Raw genomic sequence first — 15,000 nt, 5'->3', positions numbered from 1 at the left:
ATTACGCGTCATAATTGTCTGTGTTCATGTTTTACTACTCAATTATACTTATTTGTGCCTGTATGTGCATTTGTGTTGGCGTACTAAGCAGTGTGATCCGTAAAGATCATGTTCTATCTGTGTTCTCATGCTACACGCCTCGACATGTGCACAACTTGCCAATGTTCGTAGGGCTGTAAATCAGGGAAGTCAGAGTCCTGAGGTAGTAGAGTTATCATGGAAAGCCCGAAACCAAAGCACATGTTCAGGATGATGGAGATCAGTGGCAAACCCCAGAATTGGTTATGGACAGCCTCGTAGAATAGGCCGGTGGGACTACCAAATCGGGTGACAAACGCATACATACCGCCTATCCTCCGTCCGAGCTACATCCAGGATTAGATTATATATATATATCAGTACAGAAGTACAACTTTAATTTAGACGGATACGACTTTCAAAGATAAGGAATGCGAAGACAACGTAAAGATAAATTGGGTCTGTATGGAGAAATGATATATGTAATTGTACCAGAGGTTGTGGTGCAATATAGCTCTATAAATTTGCTACGAGTGTGATAGTGTCAGTTAGTAAGATGCCGCCAACTTAGATCTTTTATAGCACGAGAAAAACCCGATCCTTAGCCATTCATACATAATACGCACCGAAAGAGTACACAAGCTTTGACTACGAAGTATAGTAGAAGATGTAAATCAAAGTAACGTTCAAATCTCTTGGATAAATGTATAACGAAGCAGATAGAAGAGACAGCCGCAAGCGCCCACGCCCACGTGCTGAACGTGCAGAAAAACATCACGGTTGAATATAAGAATAAACTATAAAATGAATGTTCAAATAGGGTGTACGCACCATGCGGGCAAGGCTGTCGCCCCTGGAGAGTACATTGTCCTTCTTGCTCTTCTTCTCCTTCAGCTTATCTGAATCCTCTGCCATGATTAAAACCTCCTAGAAATGTGTTGCCAATTATTATGTTGTTGCTTCACAAACTCGATGATGGGGAATGCTCAATCAAAGGATGTGCGTACAGCCAGCGTTGTATTGCAGATGGTTTATATTCGTGTATGTGTAGCATTAATCCGGAACGGTAAAAATACTATTACTTGATACAAGCAGTATCGCCAATATTGAAGCATGCACCACGTGCTTCGTTTTAAGTGCGGGTATATATCCTGCTTGAGATTCCTGCCCTCTATTTGTGTCTTCGGTTATAGTTATCAGCACATATTTAAGTGCTTTCTGATTATTGTTTTTGTTTTTTACAAAATATACAATATGTAAATACTATTTTTATGTTTTTTTCTAAAAACAAATAAATGATTCAGGATCCAACTTCCAAGATTCCAAGAATCCAAGATTTCAAGTTCCAAGTTCCAAAGAGTATGAACTATGAAAGTCCAAACTCCAAGAGTCCAACTCTGTCCAAGTCCAGACTCATTGAAGTAATAGGCCCTACATAGTACATACCCAGTCCCCAGTCGGCCAGGCCCCAGTCCCCACCCCCCAGAGGCCAGAGTTCCCACAGATTGTGAACTGTGAGTCTGTGAGACTGTGACTGACCCATATGGGCCTGACTGTCATTATGCATATTTTTGAAAACAATATTTTGAGAAGCAAGTTTATATTTTTATAGTGTTATAGAGCTGTTGACTTGTTGCCCGTGTTGGTATTTATTTATGATGACTGGTGTGACATGTCGCCACTCAAGAGAGAGAAGGCATCCCGGCAAAATGGGATGTATGCCAGAAATATCGTTTTCTCAAACAACAGTTTCGTTTCTGTTCCAGAATCTAGCTCCACCACTCCACAGTCCTCGACCACTTCACCACAAGCAGCCGCAGGTATTTAAAAAAAAATCAACACTTGTATTTTTTTATTATATTTGTTGCTAAAACTTGAATTTTATTGGTATTTATTAATCTCGCTTACAATTTTTTTAAATTTCGCAGTTTATAATGATAAAAATGCTGCTCTCTTAAAGCACTTTCTACGTTTACGGGGTCACAGCGGGCGTCACGCGGCTCACGCCGTGTATTGCGTCGTTTGGTCTTTAAATGTGACCAATCAGAACGATAGTAAAATTGCTTCCCCACTAGCGATTGACATTATATAAGATTATGGAATACATATGTATTTATTTAGTAGATTTCCTTTGGCAGACTGGCAGTCTCTGGAGTTCTGGACTCTTGTTGCGAGGGTCTGTGAGGCAGTGTAAAACTCTAAAAATAAATAGTCTGGCTTGCCGCTTGCAACAAAAGCGGATATTATAACCATATGTAGGCTTCATTACGATAAAAGTCCATAGCCTCCTGTTATACTTTATTTTATTTTAAAAATAATAGTATAAAAATATTATTTTTAAAAACAATTTTTTCTTCAATCTGTACAAAACCCTAAAAAAAAGTAAAAGTCTGTACTGTTTCTACTATATGTTAAAAATCTGTAACTACTATAGTAAAAATAGAAGCTGTACTTAGAGTGTATAATTTACTACTGAGTCAGTAGTCTACTAAAAAATATTAATTTCCAAAGTACATATTCACCGCTATTCATCACCAGTTCCTCAATATGTACAGGTAAATAGATGTTGTTAATAGCTACACTTCGGTTTAAAAACACAACCGAACACGTTAGCTACACTTCGGTTTAAAAACACAACCGAACACGTAACCCCCCCCCCACCCCCCCCCCCCCTTAACCATCCATTCGCAAGTATAGTTGTGCATATGCGCCATCGTCGAAACATAGCATTCAATTATTCGGCAAATATGACCTGGCATGAGGCAGGTAAAAATTACTAGTTTGTTGTGAACGCTGAGCTACTGTCCTTTTGAAACATGTTTGTTCCGGCGATCTACCTTTACTTAGTAACGGGGGATATATCAAATTCTTCTCCGAAAACGTGGTCGTATAAATCAGTTTCATTAGTATCGGCTAGTTCCAAGTTATAAAAGGAGGCACTCTCGTGCTCGAAGTATGGTCCAGCGTGCCAGGTTCCCATCTGTGTGGCAATTGTTAATCAATTCGACTAGTGATTAGAATACACGCTAGCGGTTAAAATATCCAATCGAGAATACTAGTCTGATATACATCTCGGATGACGGTACTAACCCCGAATCTTGTGGTTTGTATACCAGTCAGGTGGCATCTACCTTATACGCACTGTATTGATCGGAAGCAGAGATCCCGGGTGTTCCGATTCTCATATCATGCACGTTCACCAGATGCTAAGAAATGCACTTTCACCAGACACATTTCATGCACTTTCACCAGAAGCTGTAACTAATACATTCGAGTTAAACGCGAAATGGTAGGCAATGCTTAGATATTCGTTTCAATGATTCTTGGTATAGATCAATGAACGGACTCGATTGGATGTTGAATTCCTTGTATCACTGCATGTTACACGTGCATGCGCAATCTATGAAGTATTTACGCCAACTATACCTAGAGAATACAGATACAAATTGCCACATATTCCAGCAATCATATTCAGGACCAAAAAAAGGATATAAATTCGGTTTCGTATGAGTTAGTTAGAAACATAAAACCATAGTACGGACCAATAATGTCTGCAACAGATGTGGCAGGACAATGACGTTAAACATATCACAGAACATGAACATGTACGCCATGAAGTCAAAGCCACCACACCTCTAATTTGATAAAGCAATCTCCCGGTATGTGAAACGCTTTCATCTGCGACATGTCAGGCATGATAGAGTTCTTGTTGGGAGGTGCCACTACCATGTACCAGTCTTTTCCGTCGATTGCCCCTAAGCACTGAGTACACTTCTGGTGTCTGGAAATGCGATCTATCCGGAGCCCTCGACCCTCCTGTGCTTGACAGAGTAGATTCGATGAAAATGCGATACACGTTTTGAATAACGTTCATTACAAGCACCCAGAAGCATCATCTATCGCTGATTTCTCGTGCTCGCGGAATATACGTATATTTCTGAATTTCCGTATTTGTAACAAAGTGGTGGGCATTTGCCTGCACTCGAGCTGTTGGAACTGAGCGTATGGGTGAAAGGTAACCCGATTTACAACGACAACAACACATCCCCCTTCAAATTATCAATATTTTTTCGTGACGACATATAAATGCTCCTTGAATGCCTCTTGAGAAGTATATGAAAGCACTCCTCACATTCGCACACTGTACACACATTGAAAGATACCGAACATTCCAACGAAGACACCAAACTGAAAGCCTTACCAGCTGCATGATATAGAAGCGTGGCGTACCATTGCTCAGATTGAGCTGAGCATCGGCTGGACCGAAAGGCAATCCATCGCTAGAAGGACGAACCACTTGGCCATAGGGGTTGAAATTTTCTGAAGCTGCATGCGAATACATCGATCACATTTTATTGCATTCTTTCCTGAACCTCGTTATTAGTCTAATAAAAGGTACATAACGAGCCATATTCTTGATGCATATACGAGTATGATCAATAACTACAACTCCTGAAGTTGCATATGACACATGCTTGGTATTTCTTTCTTATTTATTCCTTTGATATTTGTTCAACAATAGGTAAGCGAGATTCATTCAGACTCAATTATAGCGCATATACCAGTAAGCTCAATAGCTACAACATTCTAACGTATTGAAATAGGATAGTCACCACCTACACATTATTTGAACGTATTAGTTGCTGGCGATCACACATTTATTGAAGCTGCTCAGCGGACTTCGTAAGTAATACTTTTACATTTATCATTTTTGCTATGCAAGGCAGCCGGCAAAGTCAAATGATCAACATATACATGCCTGCTATTTACTTGACATCTCACTGTACGAATCATCTAATGTTTGAGTATGCACACTACCACGCGAGGTACTAACTTGTACGTACATTCAATAAATGGCTATCTTATTTGATTGAGTACAATAGCAACGCTTACCAAAGATCAAAAACTGTGCATGCATGCTATATATCTGATACTTCACTGCACAAGTTATTGTACTGTATGTTTGCCACGAAGCGAGGTACAACTGCAAACCTACTAGATGGTCTTTCAATATAAAAGCACAAAGGCGTTTTATAATGATGGGGGTCTTAGATTGGACTGTGTGCTTATTGAAATGAGGATATACATTACACGCACACGGAGCACGACCAACAATCCACCTTGTACTACATGTGAATGACCTCTGAGCGTATAACACTAAAAGTGGAGGTTGCTCCAGACAAGATATCCGAGAAAAGAGGTATTGAGTAGTAAACAGGCCTGAAAACCACGTTGAAGTAACAACACCAAATGACAGAAGACTATTTATGCTGTAACGGAGTTAAGTGCTGTAACGAAGTTAAGACTATTTATGCTGCACCGAAGTTAAGACTATTTATGCTGTAACGGAGTTGGTACAAGACAGGAAACAAGAAAATACTGCAGAGCTTACGAGCATATTGAACCGAAAAGAGAGCGTTGCCTGGTCACCCATACAACAGTACAAGCTTCAGTCAGACACAGCCTCAACCAAATACCGAACCTCATTGGTATATAGTTGTGCATGCTCGGAACATACGTATACACGTTTACACACACATACTTATCTCCTGCGTTGGAAGTATCGTCACCCCAGCGCTCTCTGTGCTAGTCATTGTGTACGTATATTGCGGGCGTCTCTCTGGTGTGCTATGTGCATAGCAGACTGAGTTTGTGAAAGTCTGTGTCTGGCTTGCTTTATATTCTCTCTTATAATTTTGCAATATCCGAGGCCCAAACCAGAGCAGCAAATTTAATAAAAAAATCAGGCCGGCTTATTGAACTGCTCCCTGAACAGTAAATAAATTAGAGGTGGGCATATTTATGTGAACATCACTACAGGGTCCATCGCGCCACTAAGGAGAGCTATAGTGTTTCAGTGAGTTATATTTGCCTTCATTCAAGAGTGCTTATTCTACGTGTTAAAATATACGCATATGCACAGGCATATACACCAAGATTTCTATTCTTAATCTCATGGTGATTTGCGTGAGGGTCTTCAGGAGGCCGAGCAAAGCGCAAAACGTCGACGTCGTTGGACAATCGAGTTTTCAATTTATAGAGTACAGATATGCCTTATGTCCTCGCACAATTTTATAACTTTAAGTCAGCACTAACAATATCTTGGACCGTTGTAACAGGTCAGAGTCAAGTATTGGGACAGAATTGCATCCTGTCGGTAGATACTATTTTATCGCGCATTCTTGTACCTGAATACGGTTGAAGTTTGCGAAATCACTGCCAAGCCAAAGTATCACATTATTTTACTGAATATGTGTGAAGTGAGCGAAATCACTGCCAAGCCAAAGTATCACATTGTTTTACTAAGTGCGTCACTGTTAAGCCAAAGCATCATATTATTGTACTGAGTACGTCTAATGTCACTGTTAAGCCAAAGTATCATACTATTTTAACTGAATATGTGTGAAGTGAGCGAAATCACTGTTGAGCCAAAGTACCACATTATTTTACTAAGTGCGTCACTGTTAGGCCAATGTATCATATTATTTTATTGAATATGTGTGAAATGAGCGAAATCACTGTTAAAAGCTAAAGCATCATATGATTTCGGAAATACATACAGATGAGACACCACCTACAGTATTGCAAATCGATATAAATACATCAGATAGCTCGGACGTATACATCTCGGACGTATACATCGTAATAACTAAATTAAAATTGATGTTAATTTTACAGGGGATAAAATCCATCAGATAGCTCGGGCGTACCCACCATAACAACCATTTAAATTGATTTTAATTCTACTTTAGCAGGCATCCTCCATAGCCTCTCCTACATCTGACCTCCTTATGTGGGATCATTACGGGGTGTATCAAACGGTGACCGTGACAGCGAGATATATCGGATTTCATCGGTACTTTCATTCACTGCGGCAAGCAGCGATGTCTTCTTGACCGCTACTCCTAACCTTCCGAGCCTGTGCAATGACGAGAACGAATGGTCGTATGTCAATCACAGACCATTTGATTTGACATATGGAGTGGGCCAGTCAACCTATTTTGTGATCTTGAAGACAGACAGCGGTTTATACGTACTAGGATTAGAGGTAAGGTTACTGTAAGCCTAATGTATGGAATTGAACCATTCAATACCATACAGACACAGGTGGTAGACATATCCACACACACGGTATTCGTGGTAGGCACTGACAAACACATGGCACCCACTTGAACACACATAACACACACACACATACACATAACACACACACACACATACATACATACACACATGGCATATTCTTGCACAACCCATGGTATATACTTATACCGCACATGCCACATACTTGCGTCCACAGAGCACACACGTATACACATGGAATATGCATATACACATGGACTATGCGCACACACACATGGCAGGTACATATGGGAGGTGAGAACATACATACGGTAAGCTGGGACGTGTCATAATATGCCTAGCTGTATAATAAATAGTATATTCTGCATCTCAGGTACATCAACACGCCTAGCTGTATAATAAATAGTATATTCTGCATCTCAGGTACCTTAGAAATAGGATTGACAAATGAAGACTTATATTCGCAATAAAAAAGCAAGCCTACCCAACTAATTCCAGAGCCGTCAGTTCGTAGTCCCATGCAACAATTCTCACAATAAATGTGGAATGGCATACTGCCGGATCTCCTCGATAGCAGAGATAGTCGCCTGAAAATGATAGGAACCCAAGCCAATATGGGGTTAGAAATTCGGATCGAAGGTTGATGCGATGCGAGAATACAACAGTTGTGTTGATTTCATAAGACGTGAAATCCCTAATGACATATGTGGTAACACAATGCAGGTAGCATTGATTCTAACATAATAATAACAAACAAGACCAGAGGCAAAATGGGATGTATGTATATATGTATGTGTGTATGTATGTATGAATGATATCACGCGTGTACCCTCAAGACAAGATCGATGCCCTTTCTGTGGCATCGGCTAAACGTGTGTTAGTTCCAAGCAAACAATACTGCCACTCACCGCCAAATTTACACCCCGATGTCATGTAGAAGCCACGCTCATACAAATCTCTGAATATTCGCAGACGAGCCCAGTCCACTGCTGTGCGAGGGAAATCCCAATTGACCATGGGCGGCAGTTCGGCGGTTCTGGTTCCAAAATAGATCGGGATACAAGAAATAATCAGGATACGTTTCCAAATTAATTTATGCACTGCGAACAGCGGGTGGTATATAATGGACAAAGCAACCGAGGCTCGGAATTGAGAACATGCTTGCGAAATAAAGCATTAATACATACACAACAAAATACAATTTCACTCATGCGGACACCCACACAAAGCTGGCATATTAGCAAATGGCGCCACTTGGAAACCGGGTTCAACTGTACAGACAAACACACCCACCGCTTAGGATCGTGAGTCACAGCCACACTTAAAGTGTTCGTTTCGAATTTTGCATCGGGATACTTGCTCATTTTGACTTCGTTCTTCACTTCCTTGCCGAAATGACCTCCGTGCTTTTCGATATCCTCATGCTTTGCGTCCTGCTTGGAGAAGACCCATTCGAAGTATGCGTGGCGTTTGAAAAATTGAACACATTTGTGTAAAACAAACACTTACATGTTTGTTAGCCAGATTCGGTTGGGGTAAGCCCCTGCACTCTCGCTATTCAGGGCTAGTATAGTACCACTCTCGCTCTGCAGGGGTAGTATAGTATGTCTACCTCCTGCCTGGGTAGGGGTATCAAAGGTCTCGCACCTACAGGCGAAACCAACCGCACAAATGATCATGTATATGCAATCTCAAGTACATCTGATCGTGCATAGAACGCAGAAGTGGAGATCAGTATCTTCCGTTCAACTCGTGAGATTCATTCGTATTCCTCCATAAGCACGTCTCCTGCCGAGCCGAGAACAACATATGTATTAAAGTATACCTGCCTAACGTCCAGTGCAAATGGGTTTTCGGAATCCCCCAATGCTTAATCCTGAACATCCGTACTATGCTATGCCCATTCGTGTTTGGGCCAGGCCTAGAACCATGGGCAGATCCATGAACAAACACCTCACTGCCTTTCTCTGTGTCTCCTAACAAGGCTCTGTCGTACCACGGTGTTCAGTAATGGATGCGTTCGCCGAACCGTGCGTATGGGTTGAGAGAGGAATTGATACGATGAACAAAGGTTCTATTCATGTTGAGCACCTACTTACAAAGGATTTGAAGTCCTCGGATCTGCAGTTCAGGAAACGGTCCGCATGCGCTTCAGTGTAGCCCAATACATCCGAGCCGTCCACCAGTTTTGCCTTGCCTTCAGTCCACAATGAGGTGCACGCACGGGGATGTACAATGAAAATAAACGTTTCGCTACCCAGAATAACGCTATGCATATTTCCGTCGACAAAACCAGCTAGCTTGTGTAGGATAGTATAGAGATTGAAAGGCCACGTACAGTACCGTCTAATCGTCAGGTTGTGCATGGTGTCTGGTGGTCCCTCCCTTATGCCAGAACAGTGCAGTAAGTGCACGGGAATAATCCATTCCATTCCATAGCGTATGGATCTGGGCAAAGCCGCTTCGGCGTGTGTGTGCGTGCATAACGTCTGCGTTTACAACTCAGGGCCCATGGATTTATAACTAAGACCAGCAGTGCAAGATGACGAAGCAACACGTGATATGAAGTAGACCAACCACATGAAATACAATTGAATACAAAGCAGATACACACTGCGGTGACCTCATCCACGCATAATCAGAATCACCAGGTAATTTCCAGAGAAGAATAGACTCTCTGAGTGGGGGACAGAACTTCACTAAAAATCAAGAAAGGAAACCAACGAATGTGGCAAGCCTATTGATGAACACTGCACAGCTAAATCAACATACACTTAGACCGTTTAGATCTCAATAACAATAGCATGGATTGTAGGGCATAGTAGACAGCACCCAGGCTCAAGCCATAGGCACCTCCAAAACGAACTGCAAAGTACATTATGTAGGACTACAACCGTACAACGTATTCGTGCCATCTACTGAGATATAGTTCAAGGTACTGGGCTAAGAACAAAACGGAATGAAGACTCGATAAGGAAACGCGTTCGTCAAGTACAAAACCAGCGTCCACTCAAGGGTACCTATCTAGTGACAACCGCTACAGACTTCACACTTTCCACTCACCTTGATTGACTAGCATGAAGGCACATTCGGGGGATATCAGCATAGGCACGCCCAGTATCACATTCTGATGGATCTGTGTGGGCAACGAGCCCACCGCATCACCAAGGAGACGAAGCTGGGTGCGTAAGTAGACGCAATCTGAAGCATACCAGCAGTGTATAGAAGAGAGTTCAAGCATGAGAAGCTACTACTCGAGTGGCAGTAACGTAAAAAAAAGGCTGTGCTCCAACCAGAAGATGACCCGACATAGCTGTAGGACTGATATATATGAATTCTATATATATATATGTATATGTTTGTGTAAACTTAGATGTGTACACGCTAAAGGTACACATAAAAAGCATAGAGGGTACGTATATCTTGGTTCGCACGCGTGTACGCAATTGGGACAATACGTGCACGTATATTTGTGCTATTCTATATTACGCACATCAGTGCTGTCCGGTTCACCGAAAATCGTGACAAGTAGTAGCATAGAATGTATGCATATACAAAGTGACCTAATTGAGACTTGCACGAAGAAAAATGGCATACCATCAACGTCCCACAAAAGAATGTTATCGGCGGACTTAACTAAAATAATTGTTCGGTTCTCATTCACAGTTTCATCGCTGCACGATGGTCTACTTCGTGAATTCCGTGAAGAATTTTCTGTAGAAGAAAGCGCTTGATTACTCTGGCGCTCACATGGAGAGGCATGGCCACATGCATATTCAACCACAGCGATATTCATCACTCCCTCTTTACATCATGTTCGGCGCATGCGACGGGGCATACACTAGAAATGTGCACACATCTACACTATGCCCTGTACATTTAAAATATTGTGTTTTTTGAATATTTATTTTTACTCACGCGCGCGAACTGCGAAGTGGCACTTTTGTGATAAACCCTACTGCGTGTATTACCCTGGAACTGTGAATACATAGGCAATTAGACTCTCTCTCTCTCTACCAGAGGCAACAATTTAAAAAAAAATATTTTAACAAATACATGTGAACGTCATAGTATGTAGTGTAATATGCATACAGTAGTAGGGCCTACTTGAGGGTCTCAGACATAAGAGTAAGGTTACTCTTTGGTTGCTTATCGCACTTGAAGCTATGCTATAGTTTTTATGGAAAGAAAAACCAAACAGCAAGCTACCCACCGGGTGAGAAACCTTATTAAGGTTGTTTCATGCAAATCCTAATGTGGACATATTTTAAGTTGTACTTAAAACTTAAAACAACTTACAGAACTGTTTGGAATGATTTCACAGTTACGTTTGTTGTAGACTAGTTTATATAATATTGTATATAAACTGAATACAGATTGTAGAGAAACATCAAGCAGGTTGAGTCTTCAACTTGTCTAATGAACTTTGTAATGAAGTAGGTTTTTGCTGCTAGAAGAGTAGTTTTCCTTTCTACCTGGAGTAATCAATACTTGCACCTGAGCGCTTTAAAGTAGTTGTCAACCATATTTATAATAGCCCTCTTGTGTAATTGGTGTCAACACGTGAAATAAGTTTTTTTAAACTCATTTCAGCTTTAAAAAATAATTGTTTGTAGGTCTAAACTCAGTTAGAACTCGAGTCTTAAAACCCAGGTCCCAGGAACGTCTGAAGTCGAAGGAGCACATACGAGTCATGAATTCATGATGTGATATATTTTATGTTTTAGGGTTTAATGGTGCTGTCCACACTGACCACACTGACCACTCTAATAATAATCACTAATGACTAATCAACTACATAATCACATTGACTTCAAATAAAAATGAGAACAGACCGTAAGTCACTCTCAACTTCTCAAGAGCCCATAAAGCGATCACTAGGTAATTTTTTTAAATGTTTTTTAAAAAAACAATACGGAGTCGTAGGAAGGGCAAAGACCGGAAGCGATGCAAGCGAGCAGAGTAGTTGAGGATTTGAGGGAGTCAAGTTGAGGCTTTTGAAGACACTTGAGCCTCATTGTTTATTTTGTAATTTTTAGATAATAACAAAAATTAAAAAGGTTAAACCAGTCAAAAGCGATTTTTACAAATACAAATGTATATTGATTAGATGATATTTCTTTATGGAGTAGCTATTCTGGGAAAACAGTCAAATCAAAACAGTAATGAGCAAACAACTAAACATACAAAGTCATATGTACGAATGACAAATTATTTACAAAAGAAAATTGTTAAAAAAAACAACGCAACAAGTTATACAAGTTTACAATGTTACATATTTGTTTTGGCGAGTACACTAAAACCCTTTTGTTAAAAAAAGAAAAAGTAAAGACTCTCTATGTACAACTCTACATACTTTTTGTTAAAAAAAACTACAAAACAAATACGTATTTAAAATAAAAAAGCAAGCCCCGCCTTCATCTCTGAGTCTGATTGGCCGTCCAGCTGCCGTCTGTGCCGTGTAAATAAAAAGGTTCAAAGTAAATAATATATATGGGGAGACAGAGGGGCATAGTGAATACTAAAACTTATTACGTACATTCATACACTACTCAGTCAATCGGCCAAGTTGGTACACACTACATCAAAGCGAACCGTTTGACACGAGAACAGATGAGCGATGTTTATGATGCAAGTCGGCTTTGGGAGTTTCCTGTGGTGCCGGAGAACGAGGATATGCGTGAAAGAGTCCTCGAAGAATACTCATTTGATGTAAGACTTTGATAGGATGGTTGCTTGTGTGCATTAAACTGTGATAGGATGGTTGCTTGTGTGCAGTAGACTGTGATAGTATGGTTGCTTGTGTGCATTAAACTAGATATAGGTATCAATTATTACACTGTATGTTCTATAATTAACAAATCGTCGCGTTTCACAACACATTTCTGTTTAGCTTCGAGGATTCTCACCCAATGTAAGACTTAAAATAAGATGTTTGCTTGTGCGGCGGATGCTGTAAGTATGTTCAATTTGAATCAAGTATTATGACGACGTACATGCAAAGGGTCAGGGATTGATCGCATACTGTGGGACTACACGTAGTTTACCAGTATAGATTTCGATACGATTTCGATGCAACTATGGCCGTGTTCGTTGTCAATTTTCAAGACAGACCCTCAAAGTCAATCACGAAATTATCTTCACAGGACAAACACACTGACGAATGCGCCGACATATATACCGACCTTGTTATGCTTATTCATTACATTACAGACCCATCGGGATAACAATCTCTCGACCTTTGTGCAGAGCTTAGCCAATTCACTTGCGACAATTACTCGTTGCAAAGTGGTGTGTCTGACTATTGTGAAGGGCGATAAGCAGATCTTCTACGGAAACCATGGACTCAAAGTTAACACAACACCTCGGTCACAGTCATTCTGTGCCCATGCGATAAATAAGCCGAAGGAGGTTTGTGTGTGTGTGTGTTGCCTGCAAGACCTTTGTTATTTCCTTTACTCGGAGTATATGCAAAAGTACATTCTGCATACAGAGCAATTTTGGCGCTGTTTCTAATTTCAATCGTAAAGATACGATGGCCTATTCCTTGTTCGATTAATTTTCCCAAACAAACACACAACATTTCACCTTTCACACACAACACTTCACTTTTCACACACAACACTTCACCTTTCACACACAACACTTCACCTTTCACACACAACACTTCACCTTTCACTCACAACATAGCCTTTAATTGTGCTGAATGCGTTGGAAGACAACCGCTTCGCCGAAAACCCGCTTGTTCTGGGCGATCCGAACATCAGGTTCTACCATGGCGTCCCGTTGGTGAATATGGACGGTGCAGCATTGGGTGCCCTGTGCAGTATTAATGACCAGCCTTCACGGCTGCGGCCTGACCAGGAGGCAGCGCTGAATTTGATGGCCAAGATGGTGTGTACGTTGCTCAATCTTCTTGGCTAGGGTGTCGTTTGAGGTATATGACGTGCTGGGATGGTTCTGTGTTTCACATTGCGTGATGTACCGGGACTCACTTAAAATCAATACATCGTTCGTGTTTGTATTGAAACTAGCAATCTCTGGTTACAGATGTGTATTGTCGGGACCGCGGCAAAAGTAGTGAACTCATTCTCACGCATGAAAGCAACTAACGTTCAATCCCGCTATACCTTTTCCTGTGGCGCGTACATCCGTGCCCATAGTGCGTGGCTCAATTAGAACTCGTCCGTATATTCCGAATGGCAAGGTTCGACGATGACGAAAACCGGGCCAAACGAGCGAAGACTATAAAGCATATCCGTAATGTGTTGGGGAAGAACATTGCCTTCCTACCTTCGTCAAACGCCAGGCTGCATGTACACATAGAGAACTCGGGCAATGTATACGACGAGTTTGAGAAATTGCTACGGTAAGTAGCGGCGGATTCATAAGACACGCCCGATGTCTTACAGTTCATACCAAGTTTGCTGCACGCTTCTACAAGGAGTGTCATTTAGTATATCTCATACACGGCATTTTATACTGCCAATTTTATTTAAGAGTCTCGTAAGGTGAGTCATGCTCAGTGGGTTGAATGCATACTGCAGCAGTCCCCGTGACACACTCTGTCTCAAGCGACCCATATGTCACATGGTTTGCAGCGATGAGAATGGCAGCATGATGATGTTCTTTCAACTCGGCAAAGAACAAAATCTCGAGCAACTCATGTTCTGGCAGCTGACTGAGGTTTATAGAGAACGGCCCTGTGTGGAATACCTGGTAGGCGCTGTAGACGCCTTCTTGATCACGAACTCCCAATATGAGGTACGATGGGTCTATCACTATATTCGCAGCAAATATTTGCAGTAGACTATATATGTATGTATATATATATATATATATAGATATATATATATATATACATCTATATATATATAATATATATAATATACACACACA

General features: G+C 41.0%; 5 protein-coding genes across 5 annotated transcripts in view; 1 reads left to right on the top strand and 4 right to left on the bottom strand.

The window, feature by feature from the left end:
• Positions 1 to 1,186, bottom strand: part of SARC_08975 (hypothetical protein) — a gene marked incomplete at its 3' end in the record, with an annotated part of 12,977 nt that extends 11,791 nt beyond the window's left edge. The window contains exons 1-2 of the mRNA XM_014297032.1: positions 850 to 1,186; positions 160 to 365 (exon numbers count right to left, since the gene is read on the bottom strand). Coding sequence (XP_014152507.1) covers positions 160 to 365; positions 850 to 933 — 290 coding nt within the window. The 5' untranslated portion in view covers positions 934 to 1,186. The remainder of the gene's footprint in view (positions 1 to 159; positions 366 to 849) is intronic.
• Positions 1,187 to 1,384: 198 nt separating this feature from the next.
• Positions 1,385 to 1,585, bottom strand: SARC_08974 (hypothetical protein; the record flags this gene model as incomplete). The annotated part of the gene is made up of 1 exon (XM_014297031.1): positions 1,385 to 1,585. One exon carries the CDS (start codon positions 1,583 to 1,585, stop codon positions 1,385 to 1,387), a length of 201 nt encoding a protein of 66 aa, XP_014152506.1.
• A 1,133-nt stretch (positions 1,586 to 2,718) lies between these two features.
• SARC_08973 (ureidoglycolate hydrolase) lies at positions 2,719 to 5,671 on the bottom strand. The gene is made up of 4 exons (XM_014297030.1): positions 5,561 to 5,671; positions 4,220 to 4,344; positions 3,652 to 3,834; positions 2,719 to 2,998 (listed from the first exon to the last, which is right to left on the bottom strand). The coding sequence occupies exons 1-4, from the start codon at positions 5,610 to 5,612 to the stop codon at positions 2,858 to 2,860; spliced, it is 501 nt and encodes a 166-aa protein (XP_014152505.1). The 5' UTR covers positions 5,613 to 5,671; the 3' UTR covers positions 2,719 to 2,857.
• A 1,069-nt stretch (positions 5,672 to 6,740) lies between these two features.
• SARC_08972 (hypothetical protein) lies at positions 6,741 to 10,961 on the bottom strand. Its single transcript, XM_014297029.1, has 7 exons — positions 10,699 to 10,961; positions 10,165 to 10,302; positions 9,201 to 9,298; positions 8,395 to 8,534; positions 8,010 to 8,137; positions 7,586 to 7,688; positions 6,741 to 6,937 (listed from the first exon to the last, which is right to left on the bottom strand). The coding sequence occupies exons 1-7, from the start codon at positions 10,895 to 10,897 to the stop codon at positions 6,808 to 6,810; spliced, it is 936 nt and encodes a 311-aa protein (XP_014152504.1). The 5' UTR covers positions 10,898 to 10,961; the 3' UTR covers positions 6,741 to 6,807.
• Positions 10,962 to 12,655: 1,694 nt separating this feature from the next.
• Positions 12,656 to 14,867, top strand: SARC_08971 (hypothetical protein; the record flags this gene model as incomplete). The annotated part of the gene is made up of 5 exons (XM_014297028.1): positions 12,656 to 12,813; positions 13,315 to 13,512; positions 13,792 to 13,995; positions 14,265 to 14,470; positions 14,703 to 14,867. Coding segments are annotated over exons 1-5 (872 nt in total), but the record flags the coding sequence as incomplete, so codon positions are not given.
• Between the last annotated feature and the right edge of the window lie 133 nt (positions 14,868 to 15,000).

Source organism: Sphaeroforma arctica, assembly GCF_001186125.1.
Source record: "Sphaeroforma arctica JP610 unplaced genomic scaffold supercont1.863, whole genome shotgun sequence".
Lineage (NCBI taxonomy): Eukaryota > Ichthyosporea > Ichthyophonida > Sphaeroforma > Sphaeroforma arctica.
This window is presented reverse-complemented; position numbering and strand designations above follow the sequence as displayed.

Bases quoted from the DNA above. Each gene is read 5' to 3' on its own strand.
- SARC_08973 (XM_014297030.1), bottom strand. From the start codon at position 5,612: ATGACTAGCACAGAGAGCGCTGGGGTGACGATACTTCCAACGCAGGAG. The intron at 4,345-5,560 runs GTATGTGTGTGT...ATTCGCATGCAG, and splicing joins ACTTCCAACGCAGGAGATAA to CTTCAGAAAATTTCAACCCC. The intron at 3,835-4,219 runs GTAAGGCTTTCA...TGTCAAGCACAG, and splicing joins GCTTCTATATCATGCAGCTG to GAGGGTCGAGGGCTCCGGAT.
- SARC_08972 (XM_014297029.1), bottom strand. From the start codon at position 10,897: ATGAATATCGCTGTGGTTGAATATGCATGTGGCCATGCCTCTCCATGT. The intron at 8,535-9,200 runs GTAAGTAGGTGC...TTCTCCAAGCAG, and splicing joins CCGAGGACTTCAAATCCTTT to GACGCAAAGCATGAGGATAT. The intron at 7,689-8,009 runs GTGAGTGGCAGT...TATCATTTTCAG, and splicing joins ATCGGGGTGTAAATTTGGCG to GCGACTATCTCTGCTATCGA.